Genomic DNA, 18,106 nt, shown 5'->3' on the forward strand with positions numbered 1-18,106 from the left:
AATTCTTCAAAAATACAATTATGTTTCTCAAAATAATTGTTAAAAGTAAAAAAATAAAATTTCTTTAAATATAAAATATATATCAATGAAATTTTGTCGAAAATTTTCAATTGTTTCAATTTTTTTTTAGAATCATTCTCGAGAATTTAATTTAAATCAAAATAATTTCAATTACATTTTTTCAAAAACAAAGTTTTTTTTATTTAGTTTCTGTGGAGAATTTTATTAAAATTCTTTAAAATAATTGAATTTTTGCGAAAAAATTGATAAAATTATGAAAATAATTGAAATCTTGATAAGAATTTAATTGAAATTTTCGATATTAATTGAATTTTTTAGAGAAATTTAATTTATATTGTATTAAAAATTTTTCAATTCTCATAAAGAATTTAATCAAAATTTTTCAAAATAATTGAATTCTTTTGAGAAATTTTGTTGAAACTGTATTAATATTAATTGAATTTCTGCAAAGAAATTTATTAAAGTTTTTGAAATATTAAATAATTACAATTAATTAGTCAATTTGTTTATTCTGCTATAACGCTTCAAATATTCAATTATTTTCTAGAATTTTAACTGAATTTTTTTAATTCAATTCCTATCAAAATTTACCATCGAGAATTGAATTATTTAATTTAAATAGAATAATTTTTTGTAAAATTCAATTATTTTCTAAATTTGTTGTTATTTATTTGTTCACATGAATGAAAATTTCAAAATACTTTCAGACTTCTTGAAATTGAACTATTTATAAAAATTTGAACTGGACAAAATTTTTCTTTCTTCCAAAATTAAATTATTTTTTTAGAATTTTTGAATAATTTTATTCAGAACTTTTAATTTTCAAGGAAATAAAAATTTATAATTTTTTATATTCAAATATAAAATATATACTTTTGCATATACTTTTGCAGCAATTAATATTTCGTAGATTTCAATTGAAAGACTTTTTAAAATTTAATTATATCTTAAAAAAATCCTAAAATTTTACCTAAAATTCCTTTTTAAATCAATTTTTATTAGAATTATGCTACGAGAATTCAATTATTATTTTAATATAAAAATAAATAATTTCATAAAATAATTAATTTTTTGGAAAAATTCCAACTCTTTATTTTTAAAAAAAAATTTTAAATTGAGAAAGAAAATTAAATGACATTATTAATCGAATTCCTCGAAAAATGTAATTATTCTTCTTAATTTTATTAAAATTTGTCGAAAGAATTCAACTATTTAAAAATTTGTTGATAAAACTCTTTATGAGAATTGAATTTTAAAAAACATTCAATTATTCAATAAATTATTTATTTTTGTACAAATTAAATAATTGAATTCTCGTAGATTCTTCTAATAAAAATTAATTTAAAAATGAATTTCAGTTACAATTTAAAATAAATAATTGAATTCTAAAAGCATTAAAGCGTGAATTTTTAGAAATAATTGAATTTTGAAAATGTTTTCAAATTAAAATCTTTGAAAATCTGAATTTTTTGACTTCTTCTTGTTTTATAATAATATTTTTACAAGTTGTTGAATTTCAATAAAATTTGACATTTTTAATTCCTTTTGAAAAAATAATAATTGATTAAATATTTATTTAAAAAAGAAGTTATTTATGTTTTCGAATAATTTTCCAATTAAAGAAATTCTTCAATAAATGTAATAGAACATTTTTGTATCTAATAATTTTTAGAGTAAATCAGATAATAATTTTTAAACTAAATCAGAATATTCTTTAGCGTCAGGGAAAAAGTCAAAATTTTCATTGGAAATCAGGGAAAAGTGAGGGAAAAAGAAAATTAAATTTTTTTTGATAACCCTGGACATTTTTAATCACAACAGAAATTATTTTCTACACTCACAGAGTTCTAGAAAAATGTTTCTTAACAAATTATATATTTAAACTAATCCAAAAAGATATCACAAATAATCGGCTGTTTTTTTCTTTTAATTTTTCAGGCTCCAATATGAAACCTTTTTTAAGTGTGTGGAATTTTTTTTTTTGCACAAACGATCCACGACCCCTCCCCCCGCAATGAAAGGGTGGAATGAATGGATGAATGAAATGAAAAAAGAAAATTTGGATGTATCTCATTCTACAATTGTGTGTTTCCTATTACTACATCTGATCTGTGTGGCAATGCGTAGAGAAGTTTATCCCAAAACCAAGGATCGCCCCATTTAACGTAAGTGTTCATTTTCAAATACGATTTTAAATCTGGTTCTAAATGATCAATTGGTCCAATATCGCCGAAAAGTACAACAATAATTCTCGTTCTACCCTCCCTGAGAGCTTTTTTATGCGCTGCTCTAAATTCCATTTTTGCCCATTCACTGTTTATAAAATTTGTCGATATCACGAAAATTGTACGTCTCGATTGTTTAATTGAACGTGATATTTGCGATGGTATCCAACCGCCAGCTGGCCAATCGCGAAAATGAACGCAGAGTTTAAATGATCTTGGTCCCGATTCAAGATTTGTGATTAATTCATTGACGACAAATTCCTCGTCCTTATGGGAATAACTGATGAATGCGTCGTAAACTTTATCCTTGTCCAATTCAACCTCAGTGACCAGGGACAAACACATATTGTGTATGTAGAGCCAAATTTTTATTTTCTTCTTATAGAAACAGTAGAAAATTGATAGGGCGGGAAATAATACGCCCAATAGTGCAACGATTGTACTTAGAACAATTATGACAATTGTATCGATTACGCATAGGGTTTGATATGATTTTATTGGCTCATTGGAAATTTGGCAAAGAATTTCATCTGAATCGCGAATAAATGTGACGGGACGCTGGGAAGCTTTTCGTAAATCATTATTTTCGCAATCACAATTCCAGGGATTATGGCCAAGTGTTGCGGTCATTTTTGATAAACTAAAGTGCCTCACGATTTCTGATGACATTGATGATAGTTGATTGTTGTCGAGTGTCACGAGCTGAAAAAAAATAATAGGGTGAATTTTATTTATTTTTTTGTTTAATTGACAAATTTATTTAATTAATTGATTAATTAATTAATTGATTGATTGATTAATTAATTAATTAATTAACAAATTTAATCTGAATAAATTTAGATTCTTAAAATCTCTATTCTCCAAAATAATAAAAGTTACAAAAAAATTGTTATAATTTATTGACGTTCCATTGAAAAATTTTGAAAAATCAATTCAATTTATTTAGAGTGAAGAGATTTTAAAATTAAATTGAAAATTTGAATAATTAAAATAGAACTAAATTTTATGTTCTTTTTGTTCAATTGACAAATTTAATTAATTATTTATATTTATTACATATATTTAATTAATTAACAAGTTTAATCTGAATAATTTTAGATTCAAAATTAATTAATATCTCTATTCTCAAAAATTATAAAAGTTACAAAAAATGTAACAAATTTTTGTCGTTGCATTGACGAATTTTTTAAATTCAATTAAATTTATTTAGAGTGAAGACATTTAAAGATTAAATTGAAAAATTTAATAAAAGATGAAATTTTTGTTAAAAAAAAATGTGATTAATAATTTAAATTTAAATATTTTCTATAGTTTTTAAATACAAATTTTTTTTAAATTCATTATTTTTAATAATTTTTTTTGTGATAAATTTTATTAAAATTTTTGAATATAATAAACTTCGTTTGAGTAATTTAATTAAAATTGTGTTTAAGATAATTCAATTATTATAAAAAATTTAATTAAATTTTTTTATGTCATTAAATTCTTTTAAGGAATTTTAATATTTTATTCAAACTAAATGAATTTATATGAGAGGAATTTTATTATTTATAAATACAATTAAATTTTGGCAAATAATATTAAAATATTTAAAAATAATTTAATTGCTTGGTACAATTTGGTAAAACTTTTTTGAAGTAATTGAATTTCCACACAGAATTTTATTATTTATATAAAATAGTTGATTTCTTGCATTGAATATTAAAAATTTTTTTAAATTAATTGAATTTTTTTAAAGAATTTGATTAAAATTTTTGAAAATAATTGAATTTCGTCAAAGAATTAATTTTTTTTATAAAAATAATTTAATTCTTGCAAACAATATTAAACTTTTTGAGAGAATAATTTTATTAAAATTTCTAAAAATGTTATTAAAATTTTATTGAAAATAATTTCATTCTTTTAAGAAATTTAATTATTAAAAGTAATTAAATTCTAAATTCTTTTGAGGAATTTAATTAAAATTGTACTGAAAATATATTAATTCCTACAGGGAATTTTATTATAATTTTCCAAAAATTAAAATCTATTAAGTAAGAATTTTATTGAAATTGTATTGAAAATAATTAAATTCATGAGATAATTTTTATAAAAACTTTTGAAAAAAGTGAATTATTTCGAAGAATTTTATTAAAATTTTTGAAAATATTATTAAATTCTTGCAAAGAATTTTACTAAAATTTAAAAATATATTTGAATTGTTCAAAGGAATTTTATTACAATTTCTTAAAATAATTTAATTCTATAAAGAATATTTATTTAAATTGTATTGAAAATAATTGAATTTCTGCGAAGAATTGTATTGTTTATGAAAATAATTGAATTTTTTAAATAGAAAATTTAAATTCATTTGAGGAATTTAATGAAAATTGTATTAAAATTAAAAATAATTGAATTCTTATACGAAGAATATTATTGTTTATGCAAATAATTAAATTTTTTTTAAAGAAAATTAAAATTCTTTCAAGGAATATAATAAAAGTTGTATTGAAAATAATTGAATTCCTGCGAAGAATTTTATTATTTATGAAATTTATTGAATTCTTGAGAAGAATTTTATTAAAATTTTAGAAAATATTTAAGTTCTTATGAGGAATTTTATTTAAATTGTATTGAAAATAATTGAATTAAATTAGAATTAGAATTAAAATTAAAATTGAAATCCAATCAATATTAGAATTAAAATTCAATGTCAAATTCGAATTAAATTAGAATCAGAATTTAATTTTAAATTAGAATTAGAATTGAAATTCAAATCAGAATTTGTATTTTGAAATTAGAATTGTAATTGAAATTCAAATTTTAATTGAATTAGAATTAGAATAAAATTCAAAATTAGAATAAAATTAAAATTAAGAATTGAAATTCAATTTTAAATTAGCATTAAAAGTTAGAAAGAAATTAGAATTAGGATTAAAATCCAAATTAGAATAAAAATTAGAATTAGAATTAAAATTTAAATTAGAGTTTGAAATTAAAATTTTTTAAATTAGAATTGAAATTGAAATCCAAATTGGAAATAAATTAAAATTAGAATTAAATTAGTATTAGAATTGGAATTTGAATTAAAAATTAGAATGAAATTAACATTAGCATTAGAATTGAAATCCAAATTACAATGAAATTAGAATTGGAATTCAAATTAAATTCAAATTTAAATTCGAATTCAATTTCAAATTAAATTAAATTAAAATTAATTTAATTAATTAAATTTCTATTTCTAATTTTAATGTTTCATGAAACAATTTGGAATTTTTGGAAAATATTTTAATTCCTTCACATATTTACGTTGCAATTAAATTGAATTTTAGAAATAATTCCAAAACTCACCCTGAGTTTAGGACTGCTAAACATTCCCAGTGTAATATTCGAAATTTGATTATGCGACAGAAAGATGTTTCTCATCTTCTCATAACCAAATGGCGGTGCTTGGGATAAATCCTTAATAAAATTTCCCGTTAAATCCAATTCAGTATTATAGCCCTCCTCTCCCGAGTAACACAATGTTTTTGGCACATTTGTAATATTTCTATACGAACAATCAATGGTAAATGTTTTATTGGCATGCCACTTTCTCAAATCACATTCCCTTGGACATAATTCATAATTGACAATTTGCTCCCCCAATGGCATACTTTTATAATCTTTGGAATTTATCTGCGACAATGGAATACCCTCGTATTCCTTGGGTGCCGAACATCTCATTGTTCCAGTTTCAATAAATAATTTCTCACGCACTTTTGCAGTCATCGATCCATCTAAATATCGTAAAAGATCGTATAATGCGTCATTACATTCAAGTGGATTGTCATTAAGGAATAATGTTATATTCCTTCCGATTTCCACATCAAATTCAGTCTCATGATTGGTGAAATAAATTTCCTTTATATTATTGTGCGATACGTCGAGAACAAAATTGTGCTTGTGTTCTAAATCGAAATCGTTTGTCTGTGGAGAGAGAAAAGTGCTTTAGAAAATATTTTTTAAATGTATTTTTAATATACTGATTAGTTAATTTAGTATATTTTATACCAAATTATATTAATTATTAATTATATTAATTACATTAAAATACTAAATAGTTAATAATTATAATTCTTCGCAAGAAATTAATTATTTTTAATAGAATTTTTTATTAAATTCCTAGAAACAATTTAATTATTTTAAACATGTTTATTAAAATTCTTCTAAACAAATTAAATTATTTGCAAAACAATTTTAATAAAATTTGTCGAAATATTTCAAATATTTAAAAAATTTTCAAACAATTCATCGAAATGATAAAATTATTTTAAACAATTTAAATAAAATTTTTCGAAAAAATTTTATTGTTTTCAAAATTTTCAATAAAATTCTTTATTTTTGAATTCAAATATTTTCAGTACAATTTCAATCAAATTTCATAAAAACATTTAATTATTTTAAAAAAGTTTATTAAAATCAATTCAAATTAATTATTTTTAAAAATAATAAAATTCTTCCCAGGAATTCAATTATTTTTAATAATACAATCTCATAAATTCAACATTATTTCCTTTCTTTGTATTCATTCAAAATTTTCATAAATGAAAAAAATTCTTGACAAGAATTTAATTATTTTCAATACAATTTTAATCAAATTTCTTGAAGAAATTAAATTATTTTAAAAAATTCTTTCGAATTCTTTATAAGAATACAATTACTTAATTATTTTTAGAAAATTCATTAAACTTTCTGGAAACAATTAAGTCAAATTAAAAAATTTTTTAATGAAATTCTGTAAAAGAATTCAATTATTTAATTATTTTTAGAGAAAATACACTAAAAAGTGAATTTAAATCAATTTAAAGTCAATTTAAAAAATTTTAGTGAAATTCTTCGTAAAACTTCATTATTCTCATAAATGATAAATATCTTCACAGAAATTCAATTATTTTCAAAACAATTTCATCAAAATTACTCAAAAGAATTCAATTATTTTTTTGATAAATTAATAAAATTCTTCTTATAAATTCAAATATTTTCAATACAATTTTAATATAATTTCTCGAACAAATTCAATTATTTAAAAAATTTAATTATTTTCATGTTTTATAAACTTAAACGTAAAAATTCAATTATTTCAAAAAAATTTTTAATAACATTCTTTGTAGAAATTAAATTATTTTCAAAAATTTTGATAAAATTCTTTATCAAAATTCATTTATTTTTAATACAATTTTTTTATATTTCACGAAATATTTCAATTACATTCAAAAATTTTAATCATAATTTTTCTCAAGAATTCAAGTATTTTAAAAGTTTTTCGGTAAATTTTTTGCAAAATATTCAATTATTATCAAGTTTATTTAATTGAATTCCTTCGAATTAAATTAATAAAGTAAAAATAATTCTAAGATAAGAATTTAATTATTTTCTAAAGATTTTAATAAAATTCAATAATAATTAACAAGAACTATAATAATATAAGAATTGTTACAGAAATTCTTCATGAAATTCAATTCAACTTTCAAAATTATCAATTCAAATTTATAAAAAAAACTATTATTTTCAATCCAATTTAAATAAAATTTCTTGACAAAATTGAATTATTGAAAAAATTTTTATAAAATTCCTTAAAAGAATTCAAATATTTTTTTAAATTTTAATAAATTTTTTTAGAAATTTTAATAAAATTCTTCTTTGAAAAATTTTAATATTGTTCGCAAGAATTAAATTATTTTCATAAAAAAATTACTTCTTTGATGAAATTCAATTATTTCCCAAAATTTTAATCAAATTCTTTGAAAATTCAATTATTCTTAAAAAAATTTTTAAATTCAATGCATGAATTCAATTATTCTATACAAATAATAAAATTATGTGCAGAAATTCAATAAAAAAATTTCACAAAAATTGTACCAAAGAATTAAATTATTTTCAAAAATTTTAATATTATTTGCAAGAATTTAATTGTATGTATAAATAATAAAATTCCTCTCGGAAATTAAATCAGTTTGGAAAAAATTACTTAAACGAATTTAATTACAATTAATTACAATTAAATTATCTTGAATATAATTTTAATTAAATTACTCAAACAAATTTTATAATATTCAAAAATTTTAGTAAAATTCATCACAAAGAAAATTATGAAAAATAATATGAATTTAAAAAAAATTTGTATTTAAAAATTATAGAAAATATTATTTTAAATTTAAATTTTAAAAATAATTTTCAAGAATTTGCATTTTTATTCAAAAAATTTGAAAAACAAATTCAATAATCAAACACAATTATAGTTTGAGTTGATAATTAATTAATTATTAGTATTCAGTAAAGAAGATTAATTAGAATAGAAATTATTAATATTCAAGAGTAGTATAGAAAATAAATATACCGTTAATGATGTAAGATAATTATTTGATAAATTCAGGTATTTAATTTCAGGAATTAAAATCCACTCGCTCGATAATGTTGACAATTTGTTGTGTGAAAGATCCAATTTTTCGAGATTTTTGCATTCACTAAATGCAGACGTGACCTCATTTTCATTTTTCATTTCTTGAAAATGCGTAATATTGTTTTCAGAGAGATCAATATTTTTTATACTTGGCAAAGTCGTGAATGCTTTTTCTTCAATTGTTGTCAAACTATTGTTGTGTAAACCTAATACATTTAACGACTCGAGACCATTGAATGTGAATCTAAAAAAAAAGTATAGTTAGTTTTTTTTTGTTTTTATTTATTAATTTATTTATTTTTTTTGTTTTTTAATTCAAAAAATTCAAATTTCGCGATAACTTACCTTGATATTTTTAAAATATCATTATTAACGAGATACAATTCCTGAAGATTTATACACGATTTAAAAATATTGTCCGGCAGACTTTTAATTCTATTATGATCCAATTGTATTACTTTGATATAAATCAAATCATTGAATATTTTCGCTGGCAATGTTTCCAATTCATTGTGTTGTGCTCGTAAATCTCTTAAATTGAATGAACCACTAAAGAGATTTTCCGAAAGACTTTTTAAACGACAAAAACTTATGCTCACTCTCACGAGATATTTTAAATCACTAAATAATCGATTCGGTAAATATTCCAGTTTATTATTAAATCGAATTCTCACAAATTCCAATTGTCGATTATTTTTAAATAATTCTTCGGGTAGATATTTAAAATTATTTGCCGATATACTGACAACCAATAAATTTGGATTTTTATCGAAAATTCCCACTGGCAATACCTTTAATCTATTATGAGAGAGAATGCAAAATTTCAATGATTCTAAATCATCGAATATTTCCTTTGGTAATTCTATTAATTCATTTCTTGAGATGTTGAGAAATTTTAATTGCCTTAAATTTTCAAATGTATTTGGTGCAAATCTCTCGAAATTATTATTTCCCAATGAGAGAAATTTGAGATTGGGGAAAGGTTGGAGAAAATTTTTTGGCAATGCAGTTATTTTGTTTTTGTAATTTGATAAAATTAAATTGTCACTAGAAAATGAGAAATTTGGATTTTCAGTTACTTCTGTTGTATTTTTATAAACGGGGACAATTCGATATCCGTCTTCATTTATTTCTGCTGGTGGTTGAATAAATGCGGTCGAAATTTTTATTGTTAATAGTAACAGATAAATCTTCCATTGTATTAGTTGCATAATTTCTTTTTTCTTTTGGAAAATTATTCCAAAATTTTTGATTTGAAAATTTTTAGTTATAATCGTATATGTAATTTTTTAATGTTGCATTGATTTTCATTTTTCACTATCTTCTTGTTTGGCACAAAAATTTTTATCTTCCAATTTTGTTTTTATTGTAGAACATTTTTTTTTCCTTCTGCTTCTAAACTATTTTTAACTGGTTTTAACTATTTTTAACAGCAATTCAATCATTATTGACACACGGAAACATGCACGACATAAACTTTTTCTATTCACCTTATGAACTGTCGTTTGTTCTGTTTTCTGAGAAATTCGATTTTCAAAATACTTCATTATTAGATCATTTTCCCATTAACGTGGCTAATTATATCATCATTATCATTATGTTCCTTTAACTTCAATTTTCTAGCTTTTTTCCTTTTTGTTGAACTTTCGTGTACAATGAGAAAGCAATAGAATTAGAAAATATTTTTCTCTAATTGTGATGGAGAAATGGTTCGTTAAATAAAAATCTGTATTATTATTATTATGATGATCGTTATATTTCGGTAGTCGGTTCGCATTTTGAAGTCAGTTGGTTTTGTTTGCTTCTCTATTTCCTAGTTTTTTTTTTTGATAATTTCTCTTTTTAAATGTTTTGAATTTTTAAATTAATTGAATTCTACTTTAATGCATTGAAGATTAAAAAATAAAAATTAATTAATCAATTTATTTAAAAAAAAAACTGAATTTTATTTATTTTTATGTCTCACTTTTATTTTTTAATTGTAAAAGATGAAATTTTTGTTTAAAAAATGTGATAAAAATTTTAATTTAAATATTTTCTATAATTTTTAAATACAATTTTTTTAATTCAATATTTTTAATAATTTTCTCTGTAATGAATTTTACTAAAATCTTTGGTACAATTTTTTTGAAGTAATTCAATTTTTTGCACAGAATTTTATTATTTATATAAAATAATAATTAAATTCTTGCATTGAATATTAAATTTTTTTTAAGAATAATTAGAATTGTTTCAAAAAGTTTGGTTAAAATTTTTGGAAATAATTGAATTTTTCATAAAATTTCATTGAAAATTTTGAGAATAATTAAATTCTTTCAAGAAATTTAATTATTGAAAATAATTAAATTCAAAGTTTTTCTGAGGAATTTAATTAAAATTGTACTGAAAATAATTGAATTCTTACAAGGAATTTTATTAAAAGTTTTTTAAATAATAGAAATTTTTATAAAAATTTTATTCAGATTGTATTGAAAATAATTCAATTCATGAAAAAAATTTTATAAAAATTTTTGAAAAAAGTGAATTATTTCGATACAATCTGAATAAAATTTTTATAAAAATTTCTATTATTTAAAAAACTTTTAATAACATTTGGATTCCCGCGAGAATGTTATTATCTATAAAACTTATTGAATTCTTGAGAAGAATTTTATTAAAATTTTAGAAATTATTTGAATTATTTTAAGGAATATTATAAAAATTTCTTAATATAATTCAATTCCGTCAAGAAATTTTATTTAAATTTTATTGAAAATAATTGTAGATTCAAGAAATTTTATTAAAATTTTTAAAAATAATTGAAATCATTTTGTAAAAATGTTATTGAAAATAATTGAAATAAAAAAAAAAAAAATTGTAAAAACTTTTGAAAAAAAATAAATTATTTCGAACAATTTGATTAAAATTTTTGAAAATATTTAAATTTTTTTGAAAAATTTTATTAAAATTATATTATTAAGAATTGAATTCCTGCAAAGATTTTTATTGTCTATGAAAATAATTTAATTTTTTTAAAAGAAAATTTAAATTCTTAGGAGGAATTTAATAGTAATTGTATGGAAAATAATTAAATTCCTGCAAAGATTTTTTTTATGCAAACAATTGAATTCTTATAAAGAATTTCATTAAATTTTTTTTAAAATAATTTAATTTTTTCAAGAAATTTGATTAAAATTGTATTGAAAACAATCGAATTCTTATCAAGAATTTTTTTCATTTATAAAAATTTTTAATACAAACAAAGAAAGGAAATAATGTTGAATTTATGAAATTGTATTGAAACATTGAAAGTAATTGAATTCCTGCGAAGTATTTTATTATTCATAAAAATAATTGAATTGAATTGATTTTAATAAACTTTTGTAAAATAATTTAAGTCTTTAAAGAGATTTCATTGAAAGTGTATTAAAAATATTTAAATTCAAGAAAGTTTATTAAAATTTTTGAAAACTATAAAATTCCTTCGAAAAATTTTATTAAAATTTTTTAAATAATTTTAACATTTCCATGAGTTGTTTAAAAAATTTTAAATACTTCAAATCTTTCTACAAATTTTTTTTTTAAATTGGTTTCAAAAAATTGAATTTGTTTAGAAGAATTTTAATAAACATTTTTAAATTAATTAAATTATTTCCAGGAATTTAGTCAAAATTGTATTGAAAATAATTAAATTGCTGCGAAGAATTTTATTGTTCATGAAAATAATTGAATTTTTTTTAAGAAAATTGAAATTTCTTTTTTGAATTTTTGTTAAAATTGTATTGAAAATAATTGAACTCCTGCCAAGTATTTTATTGTTTATGAAAATAGTTTAATTTTTTTTAAAGAACATTAAAATTGCTTTGAGGAATTCAGTTAAAATTGTATTAAAAATAATTGAATTCCTACGAAGAATTTTATTGATTATGCAAGTAATTGAATTCTTTCAAGAAATTTGATTAAAATTGTATTAAAATTTTTTGAATCTGAACTCTTTGAATAATTTTTGAATTTCATTAATTTTAAATTAAAATAGAAATTAGAAAGAAATATTTTATTTTTTTGACTATAGAAAAAATATTATTAATAAAATAATGTCTCGTACTTTTTTTCTAATTTTCCTAATCTTGAGTATTTTTATTTTCGTGTTGTTCCATTGAAATTAATTCAATATCAGTGTAATTTGTCCTCTCAATTTTATTAAAATCCAATTGAGCAGTTGGATGTGGTCTATTACTAGATGTCGTTGCTCCTTTTGGAATACCGTGTCCATGTGGCAATGCATAACGAAGTTTATCCCAAAACCAAGGATCACCCCATTGAACATAGGTATTCATTTTCAAATATGATTTCAAATCCGGCTCTAAATTATCAATTGGTCCAATATCGCCGTAGAGTACAACAATAACTCTCGAGATACCTTCGCTTAAACCTTTTTTGTAAGCAGCACGAAATTCCACTCGACCCCATTCGCTTCCAATGAAATTTGTCGAGACAACGACAATTGTTCTTCTCGATTTTTGAATTGAACGCGCTATTTGCGTGGGAATCCAAACGCCCGCCAGCCAATCTCTAAAGTGAATACAAAGCTTATACGGTCGTGGTCCACTTTCAAGATTTGCAATTAATTCATTGATGACAAATTCCTCGTCCTTGTGGGAATAACTGATGAAGGCGTCGTAAATTTTATCCTTGTCCAAATCCTCCTCGGTGATGAGCGACAAGCAAAGACTGTGCAGGTAGAGCCAAATTTTTATTTTCTTACGAAAACGTTGATAGAATATTGTAATTGCGCCGAGTACGAGGCCAATTACACCGACAACAATGCCAATTAGCGTTATTAGTACGTCAACATTCATTGGACATAATTCTTGGAATGAAAGTGTTTTAATTTGTAAATTTGAATTAGAACAAATTAAATTGTTCGTATCTTCAATGAGATTCAGGCGAATAAGTTCCAATAAATGTGAGGTTTCACAATCACATTCCCATGGATTATTTCCGAATTTTATTCTATCGACGCTCAAGTAAATTAATTCCTTTAGTTCCAATGATATTGTTTTCAATTGATTGTTGTTTAGTCTCAACATCTGAAACAGAAAAATTAGGAAATTTTTCAATGAATTCTTTTACTTTTTATTGTCAATTTTTCTTATATTTTCCTATTATTTTTCATTTCTTACTAAAGATTCAAAAAAATTCGAAAAATTCTTTATTTTAAATATTAACTTCAATTTTTTAAATAATTTTAGATTCTAATAATAATAATAATTCTAATAATTTTAGATTTTTTTTTTAAATTCACTTCTTAACAAATTAATTATTTCTTGAGGGAATTCAATTATTTTTTTGAATTTTAATAAAATTCCTTGTAAGAATTCAATTATTGTTAAGTACAATTTTAAATAAGTTCCTCAAGAAAACTTAGAATTCAATTATTTTTAATTAAATTTCTTGAAAGAATTTAATTATTTCTAAAACTTTTAATAAAATTCCCAGCAAGAACTTAATTATTTCCATTAATAATAAAATTTTACTCCAGAATTCAATTATTTTCATAAACAATAAAATTCTACGCAGGAATTCAATTATTTTCAATACAATTTTTATTAAATTCCTCAAAAAAATTTTAATTTTCTTTTAAAAAAGAAAAATTCAATTATTTTCAAAACTTTTAATAAAATTCGATGAAAGAATTCAATTACTATCTTGAACAACAAAATTCTACGAAAAAATTCAATTACTTCCATAAATTGATTACATTTTTCACATGAATTTAATTAATTTTAATGCGATTTGAATAATATTCTTTATAAGAATTAAATTATATTCAATAAAATTTGAATAAAATTTATAGAAATTGTAAGAAAATGTTCTTAAAATTTAAAAAAAAAAATTAAATCGTCGCAGAAATTCGATTATTTTTAAAGATAGAAAAATTCTTCTTTGGAATTAAAATATTTTGAATAAAATTTAAATACAATTTTTTCGAAAGAATTCAAATTACATTAAAAATAATAATTAATTAGTTAATAATACGTGAATTTGATTAATTTTAAATCCGAAATTTTTCAGAAATTGAATTATTTCGAGAAATTTTATTAAAATTGTATTAAGATAATTAAATTGTTGCAAAGAATTTTAAACAAATAAAATTAAATTCTTCAGAAAAATGTTATTAGAATTTTTAAAAATAATTGAATTTTATGAAATTTATATTTATAGATAATAAAGAAAACGCGGTATTAAAAATATTATTACTATGCAAATTACAAAACTGATTATTTATTCAAATTACGACGACTTCAATTTTTAAATAATTTCCAAATTAAAATTTAATAAATTCACTTTATAAATAATTAATTAATGTAATTTTTTTTAATTTGAATAAAATTCTTTGCATAAATAAAATTATTTAAAAAAATATTTTAAAAAGTTTATTATTTTTAAATCATTTTTTAATAAAATTCTTGAAAGAATTCAATTATTTAAAAAGATTTTAAAATCATTGTTCACTAGAATATAATTTTAATAAAATTCTTCACTGGAATTCAATTATCTTTAAAAATAAAATAAAATGTTTAATAAATTCTTTTTTTATAATTGAAATAAAATTCTTGGCAGTTAAATTATTTTAAAAAATGTTTATAAAACTTTTTGAAAGAGTTTAATTACTATTTTCAAAAATTTTGATAGAATTCTCTTTAAAAATTCAATTTTAATTCAATTCTTCGAAAGAATTTTGTTATTTGAAATACAATTTTGAGTACATTTCTTGAATTGAAAGAATTTAATTATTTTTAAAAAAAGTTCAACAAAATTCTTCTCAAGAATTCATTTTTTTTTCATAAAAAAAAGAAAAATTTATAATTTTTCGTTAAAATTTAATTACTTTTAATGTAATTTTAATAAAATTCTTCGCATGAGTTCAATTATTTTGAATACAATTATGTAATTTTTCGAATTAATTCAATTATTTTTTATTTTATATAGAATTTTTCGAAAGAATTCAATTATATATGAAAAAAATTTGATAAAATTCTTTACAAGAATTTAATAATTTTTTATACAATTTTGATTAAATTATTCAGAAGGATTTAATTACCTATTTTAAATAAATTACGAAAATTCTTGTAATGAAATGATTTTCATCAATTTTAATAAAATTCGATGCAAGAATTAAATTATTTCAGATTTAAAATTTTGAATGTTACAAAAATTATAACATCTTTTAACATAAATCTTATCTTCAAAAAAGAAAAAAAAATATGCCTAAAATATTGGAAAATAAAATAATTTGTAAACTTTTCTAGTAAAAATATTCTCTAAATCTATAAATTATTCTGAAACTGCATTTTTCAGATTATAAATTTTTCAAAACAGTTTAATTCATAATTAATTAGAATTACCTTGTATTTATTTTGCAAAAATAAAGTTTGCGTGAGAGTTGCAATTTGATTATAGGATAAATCGAGAATTCCCACTTTATCAAAGCCAATTGTTGTGATATTCGTAACATCATCTATAAAATTTCCAGTGAGATTTAATTTATTATAATCGCTGTCCTCTCTCGAATAACATAGTGCATCGGGTAATTCTGTAAAATTTCTATACGAACAATCAATAATAAATGTTTGTTCAGAACGTTTTCTTCTTAAATCACATTCCTTTGGACATAATTCATAATTAACAATTCCTTCTTTAAATGGAATACTTATATAGTCTTTGGAATTAATTTCCGACAATAGAATGCCACCGTATTCGTTCACTAGTTCTGGACATCTCATTTGTCCAATCTCTATCAATAATTTTTCACGAACTTTTGCAGTCATCGTTCCATCTAGATATTGTAAAAGATCGTATAGAGTGTCATCACATTCAATTGGATTGTCATTAAGGAATAATTTTATGTCTCTTTTTGATTTATCGGGAAAACGTGTTTCACAATTATCGAAGTGAATTCTTTTGATTTTATTGTAGGAAACGTCGAGAGAGTAACTGTAATTGTGTCTTAAATCCAAATCATCCGTCTGTGAATGTAAAAACAGTTTTTTTTTTAATTTAATGTTGAATAATAATTAATTAAAAAAATAATATAAGATACAAAAATAAATATTCCTATAAAGTTCTGAATGTTTAAATGAACGAAATTTTTTTTCTTATTCTTATTATTCACTTTTTAACTAATTAACTTATTGAATTCTTATTTTCTTTAATTTTAATACACTTCTTCATCAGAGTTTAATTATTTTCATAAATAATAAAATTATTCTCAAGAATTCAAATACATTCAAAAATAAAAAATTTTTCAGAGGAATTTAAAAAGAAAAATTATACAAAAATTAGGAAATCGATAATAAAAAAAATATATTTCTAAAAAATGTTTAGTTCAAAACTTGTTGATTATAAAAATAACGAAATAAAAATTTAATAAAAAATAATAAATACAAATGTAAATATTATAAATATAAATAAATATCTAATCAATAATAGACAAACCGTTATTGAAGAAAGAACATTGTTTGAGAGATTTAGTCGTTGAATTTGTGGAATTCTCGTCCATTCTTTGCGGAAATTTGATATTTTGTTGTACGAAAGATCTAATTCTTTGAGATTTTTGCAACTATTTAGTGACGATTTGCTTCCACTTTTTGATTTTGTCTTTGAAATATATTTAATATTATTGTGAGAGAGATTTATGTAGGTGATATTTCGCATAATTGCGAATTTTTCCTCGTCAATCGTTATTATATTATTATGTTGAATAAATAATTTTCTTAATGAATGGAGACCATTAAATGTCGCTCTGTAAAAGAAAAGAATATTTGTTAGTACACAAATTGAAAAAAAACAAGAAAACAGAAAGATGTCAACGAAAAAACAAAATAAAAAGAAACGAAAAAATAAGAAAATAAAAAGTAACAAAAGGAAATAAACGAAGAAAACAAGAAAAAGAAAAGATAAAAATTTAAAAAGAACGGAAAAAAAAGTTTATTTCTCAAAAAAGAAAATTGTGTTTTTACCTTGATATTTTCACAATATTATTATTATCGATTTCTAATTTCTGAAGTTTTCTACACGAAATGAAAATATTATCAGGTATACTTTCAATTCGATTTTTTCCCAAATTCAATTCCTCTAAATTAATTAAACCCTGAAATAATTTATCAGGCAATGATTGCAAACTATTGTCGTCTATTCTTATTCTTTTTAAATTAATCGATCCATGAAATAAATTCTCTGGTAAATTTTCCAAATTACAATTATTAACAAATACTTCCACTAAATTGGGAAAATTACTAAAAAATCCACTCGATAAATTTGTCAATTTTTCCAATGATTGAATATTTATGTTTCTCAAATTTTTCTTATTTTCCAATAAATCATCTGGCAATGATTGAAAATAATTTTTCGATAAATTTATTGTTTCGAGTTGATTATTTTTAGTGAAAATACCACT

The 18,106-nt window shown here is 20.4% G+C and overlaps 1 protein-coding gene across 1 annotated transcript; it reads right to left on the reverse strand.

Moving 5' to 3' along the window:
* Positions 1 to 1,824: 1,824 nt before the first annotated feature.
* Positions 1,825 to 17,986, reverse strand: LOC122499809 (protein toll-like; the record flags this gene model as incomplete). Its single annotated transcript, XM_043608334.1, has 8 exons — positions 1,825 to 2,948; positions 5,577 to 6,194; positions 8,605 to 8,911; positions 9,013 to 9,938; positions 12,771 to 13,736; positions 16,056 to 16,676; positions 17,146 to 17,452; positions 17,670 to 17,986. Coding segments are annotated over 8 exons (4,914 nt in total), but the record flags the coding sequence as incomplete, so codon positions are not given.
* Positions 17,987 to 18,106: the final 120 nt, after the last annotated feature.

This window comes from Leptopilina heterotoma, unplaced genomic scaffold, assembly GCF_015476425.1.
Source record: "Leptopilina heterotoma isolate Lh14 unplaced genomic scaffold, ASM1547642v1 Lhet_101, whole genome shotgun sequence".
Taxonomy (NCBI): domain Eukaryota; kingdom Metazoa; phylum Arthropoda; class Insecta; order Hymenoptera; family Figitidae; genus Leptopilina; species Leptopilina heterotoma.